General features: G+C 39.3%; 2 protein-coding genes across 4 annotated transcripts; one reads left to right on the forward strand and one right to left on the reverse strand.

Moving 5' to 3' along the window:
• Positions 1 to 710: 710 nt before the first annotated feature.
• Positions 711 to 9095, reverse strand: haus2 (HAUS augmin like complex subunit 2). Of its 3 annotated transcripts, XM_010894829.3 has the most exons (7): positions 8435 to 8499; positions 8189 to 8299; positions 4349 to 4444; positions 4199 to 4268; positions 3970 to 4102; positions 3785 to 3893; positions 714 to 2060 (listed from the first exon to the last, which is right to left on the reverse strand). In XM_010894829.3, exons 2-7 carry the CDS (start codon positions 8273 to 8275, stop codon positions 1944 to 1946), a joined length of 612 nt encoding a protein of 203 aa, XP_010893131.2. In that variant the 5' UTR covers positions 8276 to 8299; positions 8435 to 8499; the 3' UTR covers positions 714 to 1943. The 3 variants fall into 3 exon arrangements, with proteins under 3 accessions (XP_010893132.2, XP_010893131.2, XP_010893130.2); XM_010894830.3 differs by lacking the exons at positions 8189 to 8299; positions 8435 to 8499 and adding an exon at positions 9047 to 9095 and having other exon boundaries at positions 711 to 2060; XM_010894828.4 differs by having other exon boundaries at positions 715 to 2060; positions 8189 to 8499.
• Positions 9096 to 9105: 10 nt separating this feature from the next.
• Positions 9106 to 13552, forward strand: lrrc57 (leucine rich repeat containing 57). Its single transcript, XM_010894827.4, has 6 exons — positions 9106 to 9199; positions 9680 to 9887; positions 10051 to 10186; positions 10413 to 10681; positions 10958 to 11143; positions 11762 to 13552. The coding sequence occupies exons 2-6, from the start codon at positions 9804 to 9806 to the stop codon at positions 11801 to 11803; spliced, it is 717 nt and encodes a 238-aa protein (XP_010893129.2). The 5' UTR covers positions 9106 to 9199; positions 9680 to 9803; the 3' UTR covers positions 11804 to 13552.
• Positions 13553 to 15925: the final 2373 nt, after the last annotated feature.

Raw genomic sequence — 15925 nt, forward strand, 5'->3', positions numbered from 1 at the left:
GTCATTGATATGCTAAACTGTAAATCACACTGCTTGTGCCAGATTTCCCCTGCCAGATTTCCCCTGCCAAGAGCGTATGGTTTTCTTTACGCAGTGTGTATGGTTAAAGACACTGAACATGGAAGACATTTGTCTGTACATTAGGCACACAGAGTAAAGGAAACTTCCAAAGGAATAATCAATTTCTAACTAGACAATGGTGTATGCGTGGTGAGTCAGTCCATCTGTAGTGTTGTTTTTATGTATACACGACCCCTTTCTGCTGGCTCTGATTCAATGGCAGTCAGTCACAGAGCTTAGTAATCCTATGATAGGTGGGAGGTTAAACTCCTGAAATTATTTTCTTCCAATAACTTTTTTTTCAAATGTGTACAAATGTGTCTGAAATGGTAAATCTTTTTCTACTTTCTTTTATCCATTAATTTACGTTCTGTGTCCTCAAGGACTTGACAATAATTAAAACGTGTTTCCCCCGTGTTTTTCCTTTCTTGTCATTATTGTGACATGTGAAATGTCTAATGTAATAAACCAAATGTTGTGAGTTTGACCTGGTTCAGAAAGGAGATGACATAGAGATCACAAAACTGACATGTGCACTAATCAATACACCAAAGCAGGGTTATCACAGTGAAGTAAAAATTAAACGGAACAAAGAAATATGAACGCAACGTTGCAGTAAAAGATTCTTTCAAGTTAAGATATTTAATGGTACCAACTGAACACTCAATGGCGTGAATAGATTTTTTCCCTCATTAATCTACACACAATACCAGAAAATGACCAACAAAAACAGAGATTAAAGTCAAAATGACCTATATCACTTTTTTTTATGTGACCTTTCTGGATGCTGTGTGGTGACAGTTATATCACTGTTGACTCTGTCCTACTGGGGCCAGCCTGATAGCATTTCAATATCCAGCTAATGAGCTTCAGGCCTGCACTCTTTGAGTGCCACCTGGCATGTGTTTTCACATCATCAGGTTTTGAAGGAACATTATGAGTCAGAAACCCTGTTTTCAGGTTACGGTTGGCCTAATCGAAAGACGTAACAACACAAAGAGTCATGGAAATAGCAGGTACAGAAGTCTGTGTAGAAGTCTGTGTTTTCAAAGGTTAAATAATGGCTTTTAATCATCTGCCTTAAAAACATTTTTTTACATTTGACAGAAGACAGAAAACAGAAGTTGTAGTTTTCTGGGTGTGCACCATGGCGTAAGATTATGTCCGATTAGAAAATAACATGGTGGATAGGTGGGATGTCAGATAGGGGTTGCCTTGTCATGTTGCACTCTAGCGACACCTTGTGTTGGGTGACTACAAGCGCAATCCTAGTTGCTGTTAAAAGAATGCACTCTGCTTCAAGCATGTTGGTACTTGCAGATATATCCTAGTTGAGTGAGCAGTGTGGGTGGAAACAGAATGCGAGATGTGCTTTTGGGGGGTACATGTATTGACCTACGACTCTCCCAAACCAACTGAGAATTGCCACAATGACACAAGGCCAATATCGTGAACTGGACCTCTTGAAAATATGAGAGAAAAAGCTTTTGCTGCAGACGATGTCAATAATGGTGAGCATTATTGCATTTTTGTTTAAAAGTAAAAACTATGTTAATTTAGGCTATGTTGAATTTGGTTTATTTACAGGACAACATTGTATCAATCAAAATGAACAAGGATAGAACTGAATTAAAAACATTCTCTGATGAAGAAGTTCGTTAAACATTATCAGAGAAAACATTTCATCAAGTATTTATCTCAAATCTCCATTGTGAAGGATTCTGAAAGGTCAGGCTTGCTCTGAGTCCCAATTATCCAGCCTTCTCCCAAAGCATTCACTTGCCCAATAAATAAAACGGGAATGGTACATCGGCTGTAAAAAACATTTTAACTTTGTTGAATATGTGACCAGGGGAGATGGGTAGGGAACAGGGTATGACCTTTCAGGAAATGATGTCATTGATAGAAGTGCTGCTGTTTTGACATCGCCGCTGCAGCACCTGTTTGGAAAGTCTTTCCACCTCTGTCACCTGAGCCAAAAGCTGAACCACACCGTTGTTCTGAGGAACAGACAGAGAAAGTATAAAACAGACAGTGGAGTACAGTTAACCAGAAAAGCTGCTGTTATTATAACTATTATCATAATTATAACTTCATCATTAGTCATTATTATTAAGTAAGATGTGGGATTTTACAAGATAGGAATACATCAAAGGGCTGCATGAAGATATAAAGCTGAACAACAGATTCTTACAGAAGTCTAAGAACCTGAGGGTAATATCAAGAGATAAGAGATTCAATAAAAGACTGAAAAGTATCATCTTTCTGTGTCATTTGTTAAATTAGTATCTGTCAATACTGTTGAGGTGAAGATTACACATCCATATACCCAAATGTTTTTTTCCCAGGCTGCGTAATTTTTACATGACTGATGAGACCCACTGGGTGATGAGCATGTACAACAATGGGTTATGAACACTGATTATATAATATACAGCTCGGGAAAAAATGAAGAGACCACTGCACCTTTTTCTTTCCTTTCCAAAAAAGTTGAAAAGGAAAGTTTTGAATGAGGAACAGAAGCGTTCAATTTGCAGTGGTCTCTTAATTTTAACCCTTCTGTTCCTCACTCAATAACTTCCTTTGACTTATTTTGGAAAAGTAAGAAAAAGGTTCAGTGGTCTCTTCATTTTTTCCCAAGCTGCATATTGATTTGCATCCATATTAACCATTTACAAATACATTCCAGTGCATCCAGGTGCAGTTTTGAGTGCAGAATAGTGCCGATGTTTTGTTAACAGTTTGGAGCTGGTTTGACGTGGAGAGTCTTTATTACTGGGACTGTTCTGTGTTTACTGAGGGTCTCAGCACGGAGAACAAAACTGTTCAGGTGCTGGGATTTTGGGGATATGATTGACCTGTACTGCCCGCTTGCTCTTTGCTGCAGATGTTTTGGAACAGTTGGTGACAGGTTGGGAGGGAGTTAGCAGTTATCTTGCCACAGCATGAGTTTTTTTCCCTGGAGTCATAAAAGACCTGGATGGACAGTGGACCATGCCTATACCACTGTAGCAGCCAGACAGAGACCCAAACCAGATGTGGATGGCGGAAGTGAGGATGGACGGGTAAAGCTGGATCAGGCTAGACAGAGATTTCTTTGTTTATGCAAGTGACTAAGTCAGCATCGAAATTGAGTTAACGGCAAACAATACCTTTAAAAAAGTTTAGTAATTCCTGTATATGCTTCTAAAGGGAATGTAAATTTCACATTGAGTCATCAAGTAGGACTATGCCTATTGGATAGGAATACAATCATAAAAATATAATGAATAAAAAAAAGCAGTCTACATTCCAGTCAAGGATGTATTTGTCCATTTCTGTATACTGTATGTCTCAAAGATTAAATCTGAGTACATCATTTGTTTGAAGATTGCCGCAGAATTTACAATTTTTTATTTATTTCATTTCATTTATTTTGTCCAAATTTCGAACATTCATAAATTCATGAACATCAGTGGGTCAATTGATCACAATTAATGACAAAAAAGGCTAGCATGCATTTTCACAAGGCCTCCTGTGCCGTTCGTTATCCAACATGAATTTTACAAAAATAAAAAGTTGGAAGAAATCCCAGTAAGTGTTCAGTTGGGGGAAATCATTATCGAAAGGACTGAGGTTTTCAACTTCTCTACATTTTATCAACTGAATATCACCCAGGTCTGGATTAGATAGATAGAAGAACCTTCATGAAGTCCTCTGGGCATGTGTTTTTTAAAGCACTCACCAAATTACTAATGGATTCGTCAATGGTAGGAATAGTGCGAACAGTATTAATCTTTGCCTCCAGGTTCTCAATGTAGTCCACCACCATCTTCATGACCTCCACCACATATCTAAAAAAAAAACAGCCAATAAGACATCATACACAGCATGGTGACACCCACTAATGAATACAAGCACGTCCCTCACCTGTGAAGATCTGCCTGTATAGGTAAGTTAGTCTGGCACAGTGGTTTCATCAGCCTCTGCTGCAGACTGGCCTGTTCTCTTAGCAAGTCTTGCAAATGGGAGGTAAACTGCTGCAACGAAGCAAACCTCTGACCTACCAGAAACATCCCATGAACCAGTCAGGCTGTGGCTTTCCAAAGGGTAACTAAATGTTTTTATCTGAAAATTCAGAAACATATGACTAACTTACTCAGATAGAATTTGTGGGTGACGTCTGCACTTTCCTTCTCCAGCTTCAACAACTCCATTTCCAGATTGATCTAAAACAGAGAAGTTAGGTACATAGACATAGCACTGCTGCAGATAGGTGCACTAAAGAATACACCGAGTGTAGGCATACCTTGTCAAGTTCACGGTCCATAGTGATGAGCTGTTCAGCTTGTAGGAGATGAGGGGAGAAGACATTGGGTTCTCGAGGGACCGTATCAACGTCCTCCTGTAACAGAGACTGTTTTCAGTGTGACGGCTTAGGTAACACCAGGGGTTGAAAAGCAAAAGACTACACTGGGTTCTAGTGATACCGCCAAGCAAAACACTGTAGTCAAACAGAGGCACTATGGACAAATGCAGGTGGACGTTTTGTTTTGCGGAGTGATGCAGCAAACCGAGTTACAGAACTGTGGGGAAAAAATCTACAAACATCAACATCGTTCTGTGTACTAAGAAATTAGTTTTGGAGAAAAACCTAAAATACAAAATGAGTAGCTGAAGTTTATCCATAGTCAACTATGAGGAGCTTCAAATGTGCATAGTGGCATACTTACAATCTAATTACATAAGCTTACCAAGTGTGTATAAAAAATTAAGAAATGTGACCTATTTATTAAGATGTTTCTATAATATGGTAACCAAGGTAATAATCTACATTTTGTTCTCAATGTAATGTTGCCGTCACCCCCCCCAAAAATACATTATTTGCTAATTGTCTAATAACCGAGAATGAAAGTGAATTATTTTTAGAATCTCGTGGATTATTTCAGATCAATCAAAGGGGATTATACACTGACAGTGAGTGAGGAGGGCATGTAATAATATTGTAATTTACAGCTCACTGTTGACTAAAATAAAATGTCCTTTCAATCAGTTATTTCACTTGAATAGATTACATGACATGCAGATAAAGGACATTAAGAGCCAGTTGCTGACAGAGATTAACCCTAGTACACACTAAAAAGCATGTTCTATGTAGAATTTCCATTAAACTTGCTTTTAGGTCCATGACACCAGTTCTGTGGTGAATCTATGACACCAGTTGCGAGGAGAATAATATCACATTTATTTTACATTTCAGATAGGCAGAGGGAAAAATAAGGGTGCAACTTTACCCAGAACATACACAGTTCTACCAAAAATCTGGTTTAGACTGTAGACTTTCTAGACCAAACATCGTCCTGCCTACAGGCAAATGTACTTTTTCTTATCAGAGTATTTTATGAGTAAAGATGTTTTTTTTGCAAGAACACAATGAAGGAAGTGGAATCAGTAGCACTGACCTGGAGTAGTGTGAGTATGAGTGTTATGTGCCACAGGAAAAAGAGAAGACAATGTATGGCTCTACAAACTGTTAACATACGGGAAAAGCAAATCATAATTTCAGTAAACCACCACAAAAACAACAAGAAATCTCTGGTGTTTCACTGTATATAGAAAAGACCACATGCTTGGAGTAGCTAATGCTCATCGCTTAACCCACATTCTGAATGGAACGAGGGAGGAAAATGTTTTGCGTTATTGAGGTTTGATGAAGTGTCTTCTGACCATGTAAAGCTGGAATAAGAAATGCTGTGCATGTGTTAAAAAGCCTCTGCAATGTTACAGAGACAAAACCTTGAGCCATATGGCCAGTGTTCGTAAACCTGTTGGGCCTTGCCATGTGATGCAATTATTATTTAATTTTTTTACCTATGTTTTGAATACATTTACGGTATCTCACAAAAAAGTGAGTACACCCCTCACATTTTTGGACATATTTGATTATATATTTTCATGTGACAACACTGGTATGACACTTTGCTACAATGTAAAGTAGTGAGTGTACAGCTTTATAAAAGGGTAAATTTGCTATCCCCTCAAAATAACACAACATGCAGCCATTAATGTCCAAACCGCTGGGAACAAAAATGAGTACACCCCTAAGTGAAAATGTCCAAATTGGGCCCAATTAGCCATTTTCCCTCCCCAGTGTCATGTGACTCTTTAGTGTTACTCAGGTGTGAATGGGGAGCAGGTGTGTTAAATTTGGTGTCATCGCTCTCACACTCCCTCTGGCTGGTCACTGTTCAACATGTTTGGCACCTCATGGCAAAGAACTCACTGATGATCTGAAAAAAAGAATTGTTGCCCAACATAAAGATGGCCTAGGCTATAAGACGATGCCAAGCCCCTGAAACTGAGCTGCAGCACGGTAGCCAAGACCATACAGCGGTTTAACAGGACAGGTTCCACTCAGAACAGGCCTCGCCATGGTAGACCAAAGAAGTTGAGTGCACGTGCTCTGCGTCATATCCAGAGGTTGTCTTTGGGAAATAGACGTATGAGTGCTGCCAGCATTGCTGCAGAGGTTGAAGGGGTGGGGGGTCAGCCTGTCAGTGCTCAGACCATACACTGCACTCTGCATCAAATTGGTCTGCATGGCTGTCGTCCTAGAAGGAAGCTTCTTCTAAAGATGATGCACAAGAAAGCCTGCAAACAGTTTGCTGAAGATGACAGACAAAGGACATGCATTACTGGAACCATGTCCTGTGGTCTGATGAGACCAAGATAAACGTATTTGGTTCAGATGGTGTCAAGCGTGTGTGGCAGCAACCGGGTGAGGAGTACAATGACAAGTGTCTTGCCTACAATCAAGCATGGTGGTGGGAGTGTCATGGTCTGGGGCTGCATGAATGCTGCCGGCACTGGGGAGCTACGTTCATTGAGGGAACCATGAATGCCAACATGTACTGTGACATACTGAAGCAGAGCATGAGCCCCTCCCTTCGGAGACTGGGCCACAGTGCAGTATTCCAACATAACGGCCCCAAACACACCTCCAAGACAACCACAGCCTTGCTAAAGAAGCTGAGGGTAAAGCTGATGGACTGGCCAAGCATGCCTAATCAGACCCGTTTTCATTCTGCACATTTTGTGGTGTTAAAATAAAAGTTTTAAAATTTGAGGACATTTATTGAAAATTAAAAAGTTAAATATCCAGATAAGTACTCAGAAACTTTGCCATGACTCTCCAAATTGAGCTGAGATGCATCTCTTCATCATCATTGAGGTGTCTCTAGAACTTTTTGGAGTCCACCTGCAGCATATTCTATTGATTACACAGGAAAGGCACACAGTAGGCTCCGTCACTGTGAAAATGAAGATGTTTGAAACCACCAATGCAATTTCTAAAGCTGGCCATCAAGCTAAAACTAAGTAAACAGGCAAGAAAGGTCTTGGTAAGAATATTATTGGGTCTGATGAGACCAAAATCAAAGACCTGAAAGCAAGCACAACGCATTGCAAAAGCATATATCGCTACTTACATTTATGGTGAAGCATGGTGGTGGGAGCATCACGCTGTGGGGATGTTTCTCAGTGGTAGGGACTAGTAGAATGGTCAGGATTGGGAGAAGGGTGAATGGAGCAAAATACAGAAGCACATAGCCAAGCCGACAGTGGAATGGTTTTGGGACATGTCTTTAACTGTCTTTGAGTGGCCCAGCCAAGCCTGGACATGAACCCAATTAATCATTTGTCAGAAAAGCTGAATAACACAGTTCACAGACACAACACACCAGATGCAATCTGACAGAGCTTCAGAGGATCTACATGGAAGAATGTGAGAAACTTCTGAAAAGTGTATTATGCTGGTTTAATCCTTCCCAAGAAGTCTCAAAGCAGTGATCAGGTTGACTCCAATCATGTTCTAGAGAAACCCCAAGGGTGATCAAAAGGATAACGGATGCATCTGGAATATTGAATGAGTGGATGATTGGGTCGGGTGGCCCATTTGAACACTGCATCCCTCCTAGGACAATGTCCCGCCCCACGGTATTGGGATTTTTTTTATTAGAACAAAGAGTTTTTCCTATTTTAGCTAAACAAATACTTTTTTCATAGTTTTTGTCTAATCTTTACCAAGGGAACCAGGTATTTAAAATGGCACTGAAAAATGCATTCGTTGCGGAACAAAGTTGACACTCACCTGAGACAGTACACCCGAGGTCACGCATTTGGTCAAAAGACTTGCAACCGGTGTTACTGAATATGGAGCAAGGTCCCACGGATTCATTTGTACAGGGTAGTGATGTCAGAACTGGAAAAGATAGCCGTAAAACGTTTCCCTGGCCACATCAGCAGACATTACTGTATCCTGTTTTCATAACTAGTAATTTTAAAGCTACGTACAATAGAATTGTTTAAATTAACGCGCCAATAAGCGTTCATTTACCAATTGCTTCTTTATTCAAATGTTACCCGCCGATGTTGTTACTGGTTGCAACGCCTTTGCCAACGTCTTACCAGAAACACTAAAAAGTACTTCCAGGTCATAACATTTCAGAATTAAAGTCGAACAGTGAACAAATGTAATACATGTATTATTAATATTTTATACAAATGAATTGCATTTAAACGTTGAGACATACTGTTATTTGTTCGTATTTAAGTCACATTTACATTTTTTAATAATTGTCCCTTCATTGACTCTTAAGCAATTTATAAATAAGAGAAGAAAATGTACAGTGAATTCCCATCGGATTTTTCATGTATGGAAAGGGTAAAGTTAGAGAGGGAAGAGCTGAACTGAACCACCGGGGGGGGAAAACAATAAGGATAAAAGTAACATAGACATGTGTTCTTGCATCTCCAAAAGTATATACTTTTCTGTGCATTTGACACATTTAGTATACATTCTATAATACCACGTGTAAGGGAAGCTGTCTTTTGTAGAACATTTACGGGTTCGGGTACAGGGATTTGGGTGTTTTTCCTCCGCTGAACAAATAACATTTACATTGACAAACCCAGAAACTTAAATTCAAACTTTAATAAAAGGCCACACCTTACTGGTACTGCAAGCTTCCGGATCGAATGAAACAGCAACATACAGACATGCGCATTAATGTTTAACTGCTAGACCGTAGCTTTCCATCCTTTTAGATAGTTAGCGACGTGTTTGTTGTTCAAGAAGGCGGATTAACTATGTCATAGACTGGTAAGTGTTTTAGTTTTGACCAGTCCGATAAACCCCATGGTTTTGTTACGAATCTGTAGGCACTAGTAACTGGTTGTTACATTTCGAATTATTAGCTAAGTACCAAACGTTTAAACAAATCTACTCTCACAGCTGAACTGGTCTAGCTAACTCGCTACAACTAGCTACCTACCTACCTACCTACCTATGTTAATATTACTTTTAACATCTAATACTATTGCTAGTTACCTTCTTTGGAAAACTGTATTTGAAAGTACATAGTCTGTATTTTACTTATTGCTGTTACTGTGACCTAATGATAACAATATGCATGGAGACAGTATCACTTGAAGCTTCCATTGGTACTATAGTAGGATAGTTAACGTTAGCTAGCTAACTTCCTAACGTTAAAACCTCACGATTCTGAGGTTTGATACTTACTTGTCAGTTAACGTATAAACTCATAAGCTATGATTTATTTGTATTAATTATCTCTTTTAGAGACCATACTGAAACACTTGGAAGTATTTATCAACACTACTGTATCTGGCATCAAATTCACATTAGCCTAGTTAATACATAAGACCATCACTAGGAGAACCACATCAGTTGGCAAACAACAAATATGGGGAACAGTGCAATCAAAGCCCACTTGGAAAACTCACAGAAGACCGGGATCTTTCAGCTCACAGGAAAAGGACTCCCTGAGGTAAGTCTCTCTCTGTCTCTCTCTCTCTCTCTCACACACACACACATAGCGCTCATCATGTAGTCTCCTATTTATAATGCCTGCAAGCCACATTGACCTGCTAAATTGTTCTTATTATTGGATGGTTTCACAATGTATATTATTTCCCACTAATGTATTTCAGTTCCCGGAGGAGCTGCAGAGGTTGACAGGAAACCTACGGACTGTCGATTTGTCCAACAACAAGATTGAAGTGCTACCTGCTGCCATAGGAAACTTTCTTCAGATGAAGAGCCTTACATTAAACTGTAATAAACTCAGTAAGTGTTGCGGAATCGCCTTTGTCCTAAAATCTGTAAACGTCTATAATGGTACTATCTGTTACATCACAGCATCTGTTGACCGATGTAATTGGCTTTGCTTTCACTGAATAATAAATACCCATTATGATGCAAATATTATCGATGTAAATTCCTCTGCTTCAATCTCTATAGCTAAGTTGTGTGTGTGTTTTTGTGTTGGTGTGTGGTGTTTTTGTGTACACAGCAAGTCTCCCAGATGAAATTGGGAAGCTGAAGAAACTAGAAACACTCTTGCTGAATGGGAACCTATTGACACGTCTCCCCAGCACTGTAGGACAGTTAAAAGCGCTGCGCACTCTTAGCCTGTCAGGGAACAACTTCCGTGAGTTTCCTGCCGGCCTCGGCTCCCTACGGCACCTGGACGTCCTGGACCTGTCCAAGAACCACATCCAGGCCGTGCCTGCTGAAGTGGCAGCCCTGCAGGCCATCGAGATCAATCTCAACCAGAACCAGGTAATCAGGAGGACGTATGAATCTCATTGGAAGATGAGAATAGAAGAATATTGTAAACCACTTCTGCCTGGCAGATGAGCTACCAATCAGGTTCAGGTTTCTATGTGGCATCATGCGTTTGCTAAACTAATTGTTTCTTGTCAGAATTTATTTTCTGCAAGGACACGTTACAGGAAGTCGAATCAGTGAGAATGACCGATTCACTTATTGAAGGAGTGCGCTATCCAGAAAGATTGAACCAGTATACATGTTAATCCGTATCAATGATGTTCTAAGATTTCAGTAGTCTCTGCTGAGGTGTCTGCCTGCCAGAGACTGAAGGTGCTGAGACTGGAGGAGAACTGTCTGGAGCTTGCCTCCATCCCTGTGTCCATTCTCACCAGCTCGCAGGTGTCACTGCTCTCTGTGGAGGGCAACCTGTTTGAGGTGAAGAACCTGCGGGACCTGGAGGGGTATGATAAGGTGAGTTGTAAATGCTTATTATTTTCATGTGTGTATGTGCTGTGCCCTGCCCAATTAACAGTCGAGGTTGATCTGCGGCACGGTCGAGCGGCTTCGCTGAACTGTTTTTGTATTGGCTGTAAACAACATCTCTGATGCGTTTTCAAGTCATTGGTTTACATTTTTCTCCGCCCCCACCACTGGCGTCATTTGATTAACTCCTTAGAAACAAAACAAGTGACGGGCTAGCTCAACCAGACTGGAGGTTCGTGTTCAGTGTAAGAGAGAGGGATCAGTGAAGAAAGTTGGGGCTCAGACAGATCTTGTATTCTTTCCCAAACATAATCCCTGCACTTGACTGAATAGGTGGTCTGAAATAGCCTCTAACCACTAAATGCTTCTATGGTTTGACTTTTCAAGGTATTATCACAGAGTTTAAATGGTGTTGCGAAGCTTGAAATAGCGTCTTATTTCCCTAGCTTGTGATAATGAAGGTGTAATCAGATATGACCAAATGCCTATTAGAATAGCCTGAACATGGAGCCCTACTTTAATGCTCACTGAAACAGTTAATCTGTTTAATCTCATGTTGCCCCTGAGGTGTCTGGCGATGGATCTGATTTTATGTTTACCCTACAGTACATGGAGCGCTTCACTGCAACTAAGAAGAAGTTTGCCTGAAGAATAAAGAGAGTATCCCGTGTGAACTCCACCAAATCACCCTCCCTGAGTGGTTGTGGCTTACTGCAGTATATGTGTTTGGCTTCTGCGCTGCTGCAGCTACAGGCTAACGACCACGGTAGAATGACTGACAGAGGTCGTGTTACAGGACTGCAAATGACCACACCAGGATACAATGGAAGTGAACAGTGGACAATGGTCACCTATGATAGTCATACGAATTGCATCTTTAATATGTTGCTACTGATTTCAGACCATAACATTGTCTTCAGATATTAACCTAAACGGGTTGTAAGTAATACAGTGTCTCTACAAGCTTTCAATTGCATCTAAACCAGGGATTGGCGACAGATTCCCTTTAATGGACCGCAAGTCATTTTAGTGTTTTTATATATACAGTACCAGTCAAAAGTTCAAGTGAATGGGTCAGTGTGCAAACATTTGACTGGTACTGTATATAAACTTAAATCACAAGGGATTCAGCTACGTATTAGTTTAAACATCCGTTTCCTACTTTTGCACAAATAAAGAGATGTGATCACGATTTAGTGTAATCAAGTAATGGTGTCGAAATTGTTCTTTATAGGTGCAGCCCCCAACAGAAATGGCAGGATCTATTTGCCTACCTGTGGTCTAAATCATCCAAAACACTACAATTAGGGCAGCAGACAAACCCAAAACACTACAATTAGGGCAGCAGACAAACCCCCCAGCTCAGCGTAATGCAGTATAGACAAGTGCACAAGTCTAACTGTTTTGCCTGTTGGAGAGGATATCTTTGGAAGTACCTTCAGCAAGCAAATGAAAAATCCAGGACAAAGTTTGAGAAGTTTCAATCTGACAGCTAACATCTGTGGCTTTGTGTTGGACCGGAGCCGGGAGTTCGCTTACCAAGGCACGGAATGTCAAAGTTGCACTGCCACTGTCATCTTATTCTTATACTTTTAGAACTTATTCATGTACGGAGACTTGAAATATGCAGGCACTTTTTTTTGTGTTGTCCTGAGTGTTTGTTTTTAGTTGAAGGTTCACCATCAACAGGCTTTTCATACCACCCTGGACCAAAACTATTTTGTCTGGTGCTGGGAAAGAAGATGAGCACTCCCTTAATATTAATTAATCTATTGGCTTTTCAAAAGCCAAGCAGACTAGTATTATTATTATATGTTTAGCAGTGTTACTAGTAGGTCTTTATTTGTATTTATGTATTATTTATCACCAGTTGCTGTTTATCACATTGTCACTATTTCAGTAATTTCTCTGTAAATAATTTGTATGCATTAAAAATGTGATTGTATCTGATAAAACCCTGGAAGGTAAACAACCATTGTGTCCATGGATCCTCTGGCAAGGGCCTCTACATTTAAACCTGTTTTACTAGATATTACTACAGTGATGAAAGTCTCACAAGGAGTCTTTTTTTTTAGCACTGTTGCTGTTCTTTGGTGCACCTTCTATGAAAGGAGGAGTTGCAGTAAGCTTTCAACAGCAACATGTACAGTCAAGTTATTTAAAATGTTGTGTTATGACGTGTGATTAAAATTGATTTGGTTTTAGTCTGCCAACTTTGCAAAACATGATATTTATATAATAAATATATAAAGAGGATATTTTAAGAAGATATGTATGAAAAAATATGTATAGTCTATATTTTAGTTATGTTTATTAATTGGTAGAAATTTGTATAATTTTATTTTCCCTTTGAAATATTTTATGTAGATCAGTAAAATAAAGGCACAATTAAATCTATTTTGCTCACTGTAATGCAAAAAAGGTCCAATGAGGATGAATACTTATGCAATTTACTGCATAACTTTACGCTGGTGAGAAGCTTGGTGAGAAGGCAACAACTGTTAGCGCAATTATTAGAAAATGGAAGAAGTTCAAGATGACGGTCAATCTCCCTCGGTCTGGGGCTTCATGCAAGATCTCACCTCGTGGGGCATCAATGATCATGAGGAAGGTGAGGGATCGGCCCAGAACTACACGGCAGGACCTGGTCAATGACCTGAAGAGAGCTGGGACCACAGTCTCAAAGAAAACCATTAGTAACACACTACGCTGTCATGGATTAAAATCCCAATAGAAAATCTTTGGAGGGAGCTGAAAGTCCGTATTGCCAAGCGACAGCCCCAAAACCTGAAGGATCTGGAGAAGGTCTGTATCAAATAATTATGTTTATGCAATAAAATGCAAATAAATTATTTAAAAATCATACAATGTGATTTTCTGGATTTTTGTATAATAAAATTTAAATTCCAGACTTCTACATGCTTTGTAAGTAGTATTTTTAACAATACTCTCCATGGGGTTTATCATTGTACTTCTATGATTTAATTTACAACTACTTCAAATGTGCTTGTATAATTTTTCATTTGTTAATTTATTTGTGCTTGATTCAAATGTAGTCATAAGTAGGCTAGCTCGGCTTATGTTTCTTGTCCTGTCATTGTGCTCCAATATAATGCAAACCACATTAAAATGTGCAGACTTACACATGAAGCATACTTGTTCTGTTTTTTTTGTTCTAATTTTGTCTCGACCAGTGTTCGTTGAATTTTCTTGCAACAACAATAAGTCACCAACAGTCAATACTTGAAAAAATACATGTACCTGTACAGCTGCTGATTTATACTTTTAAAGGGGCTACATCTAGAATATTTGAATATAAATATCAGAATATACCCACAATATTATCTTAAGTAATTGTTTTTTTATTTTAATTCTACACTGTTCACTCAATTTCTGTTCAAGTGAGAAAACAAGTAGTGAATATTGTAGGAAATGATTGTACCATCTAAATCACTTACGTTCATTTTTAATACCAAAACAATGTTTTACTGCTTACACCAAATGTGAGACAATGTTCATACACAAACAATTGTTGGTTTAATTCAGAATATCCAAAACATATTAGCAGATTTAGGAAGATATTGACATATTATTCAAGCTTACAAAAAGTAACGCTTTTATTAAAAGTAAAAATTGGAGGAACCCTCTAAAAGTCGGCATTTGTACAGGACAAAGTGTTTTCAGAATGTACTTTTTCAAAGTGCTGTATTTGCCATGACTCAATGTTGTTGCTAGCAAATTCCAGTAACATTGATTATTACATGCATTAACCTAATTACCACGCACCTCATTGCATTCTCTTATTAAAAATACGATCCATGCAATTGCTTCCTCCTGTTTAGGTCAGGGTTTCTCACACCTCTCCAGATGTTTTGCATGTTTCTTTTAATCTGATTAAATTATTCAAGGACTTTATTTGCTGGCTGATTAAATTAGGTATGCCAGTGTAGTGTTAAAACTAAAATGTGAACCATCTTGAGGAGGCAGAAAGAGAGGCTTAGGAAACTGAACACAAACAAATCAACAGTACAGGAATTCTTACAAATAATTTAAGGTTAATGTTTAGGAACCATATTTAGGTGGGACTTCATACGGTGATACCAGCCAACTACAAACCATGGGAGCATAAAAATTAGCTCCACAGCATTTGAGGCAAGAAGACAATCCTCCATCCAGAATCAAGAGAAAAGCCTGACACAAACCCTTCCCCCAGCACCATAGCTGAATGCAGAAACACTAAGCTAATCTCAAGTGGTATGCAGTCACGGAGGCCCAACACCACGTTTTGAACATTGCTGGCCACACTGCCCTCCACACCCTCCTCCATTCCTCCCCCACAACTTCCTTCCTACTCCCATCGCCATGGCAGTCCCAACTCATTCATGCAGAGTGCCATTAATGCTGACAGTGTGTTGACAACAGAATCATTGTCAGGTACTTTCTGGTTCTCACTGAGATCTGGGTAAATGGTTCGATTTAGGATAAGGAAATGTATATGGCTGATTACAAAATGCATGGGTGATAGGCAACAAAAAATAAACAGTAATCCTCGCTGATTAAACACATTTCAAAATATAACCCATAGAATAGTATTTTTAAACGTGTCCTCAAGTCAGTGATTAGTGTCCAAATTCCTGAAACTGACACTAAGCCAATTTTTGGGATAAATCTTTCTCTGAGTTTTCCTGAATCAGATGCCTGTCTCACCCTGAATTGGCTTTTCAATTATGTTCTTCAATTTGTGTATATTTGGCAAACAAAGCTGCACCC

Source organism: Esox lucius, chromosome 15, assembly GCF_011004845.1.
Source record: "Esox lucius isolate fEsoLuc1 chromosome 15, fEsoLuc1.pri, whole genome shotgun sequence".
In the NCBI taxonomy this organism is placed as follows: Eukaryota; Metazoa; Chordata; class Actinopteri; order Esociformes; family Esocidae; genus Esox; species Esox lucius.

Excerpts from the sequence above, each read along its gene's own strand:
- lrrc57 (XM_010894827.4), top strand. The coding sequence starts at position 9,804 with ATGGGGAACAGTGCAATCAAAGCCCACTTGGAAAACTCACAGAAGACC. Across the intron at positions 10,682-10,957 it reads TCAATCTCAACCAGAACCAG|ATTTCAGTAGTCTCTGCTGA; the intron begins GTAATCAGGAGG and ends TGATGTTCTAAG. Across the intron at positions 11,144-11,761 it reads ACCTGGAGGGGTATGATAAG|TACATGGAGCGCTTCACTGC; the intron begins GTGAGTTGTAAA and ends TTTACCCTACAG.
- haus2 (XM_010894829.3), bottom strand. The coding sequence starts at position 8,275 with ATGAATCCGTGGGACCTTGCTCCATATTCAGTAACACCGGTTGCAAGT. Across the intron at positions 3,894-3,969 it reads ATACAGGCAGATCTTCACAG|ATATGTGGTGGAGGTCATGA; the intron begins GTGAGGGACGTG and ends TTTTTTTTTTAG. Across the intron at positions 2,061-3,784 it reads ACGAATCCATTAGTAATTTG|AACAACGGTGTGGTTCAGCT; the intron begins GTGAGTGCTTTA and ends TCTGTTCCTCAG.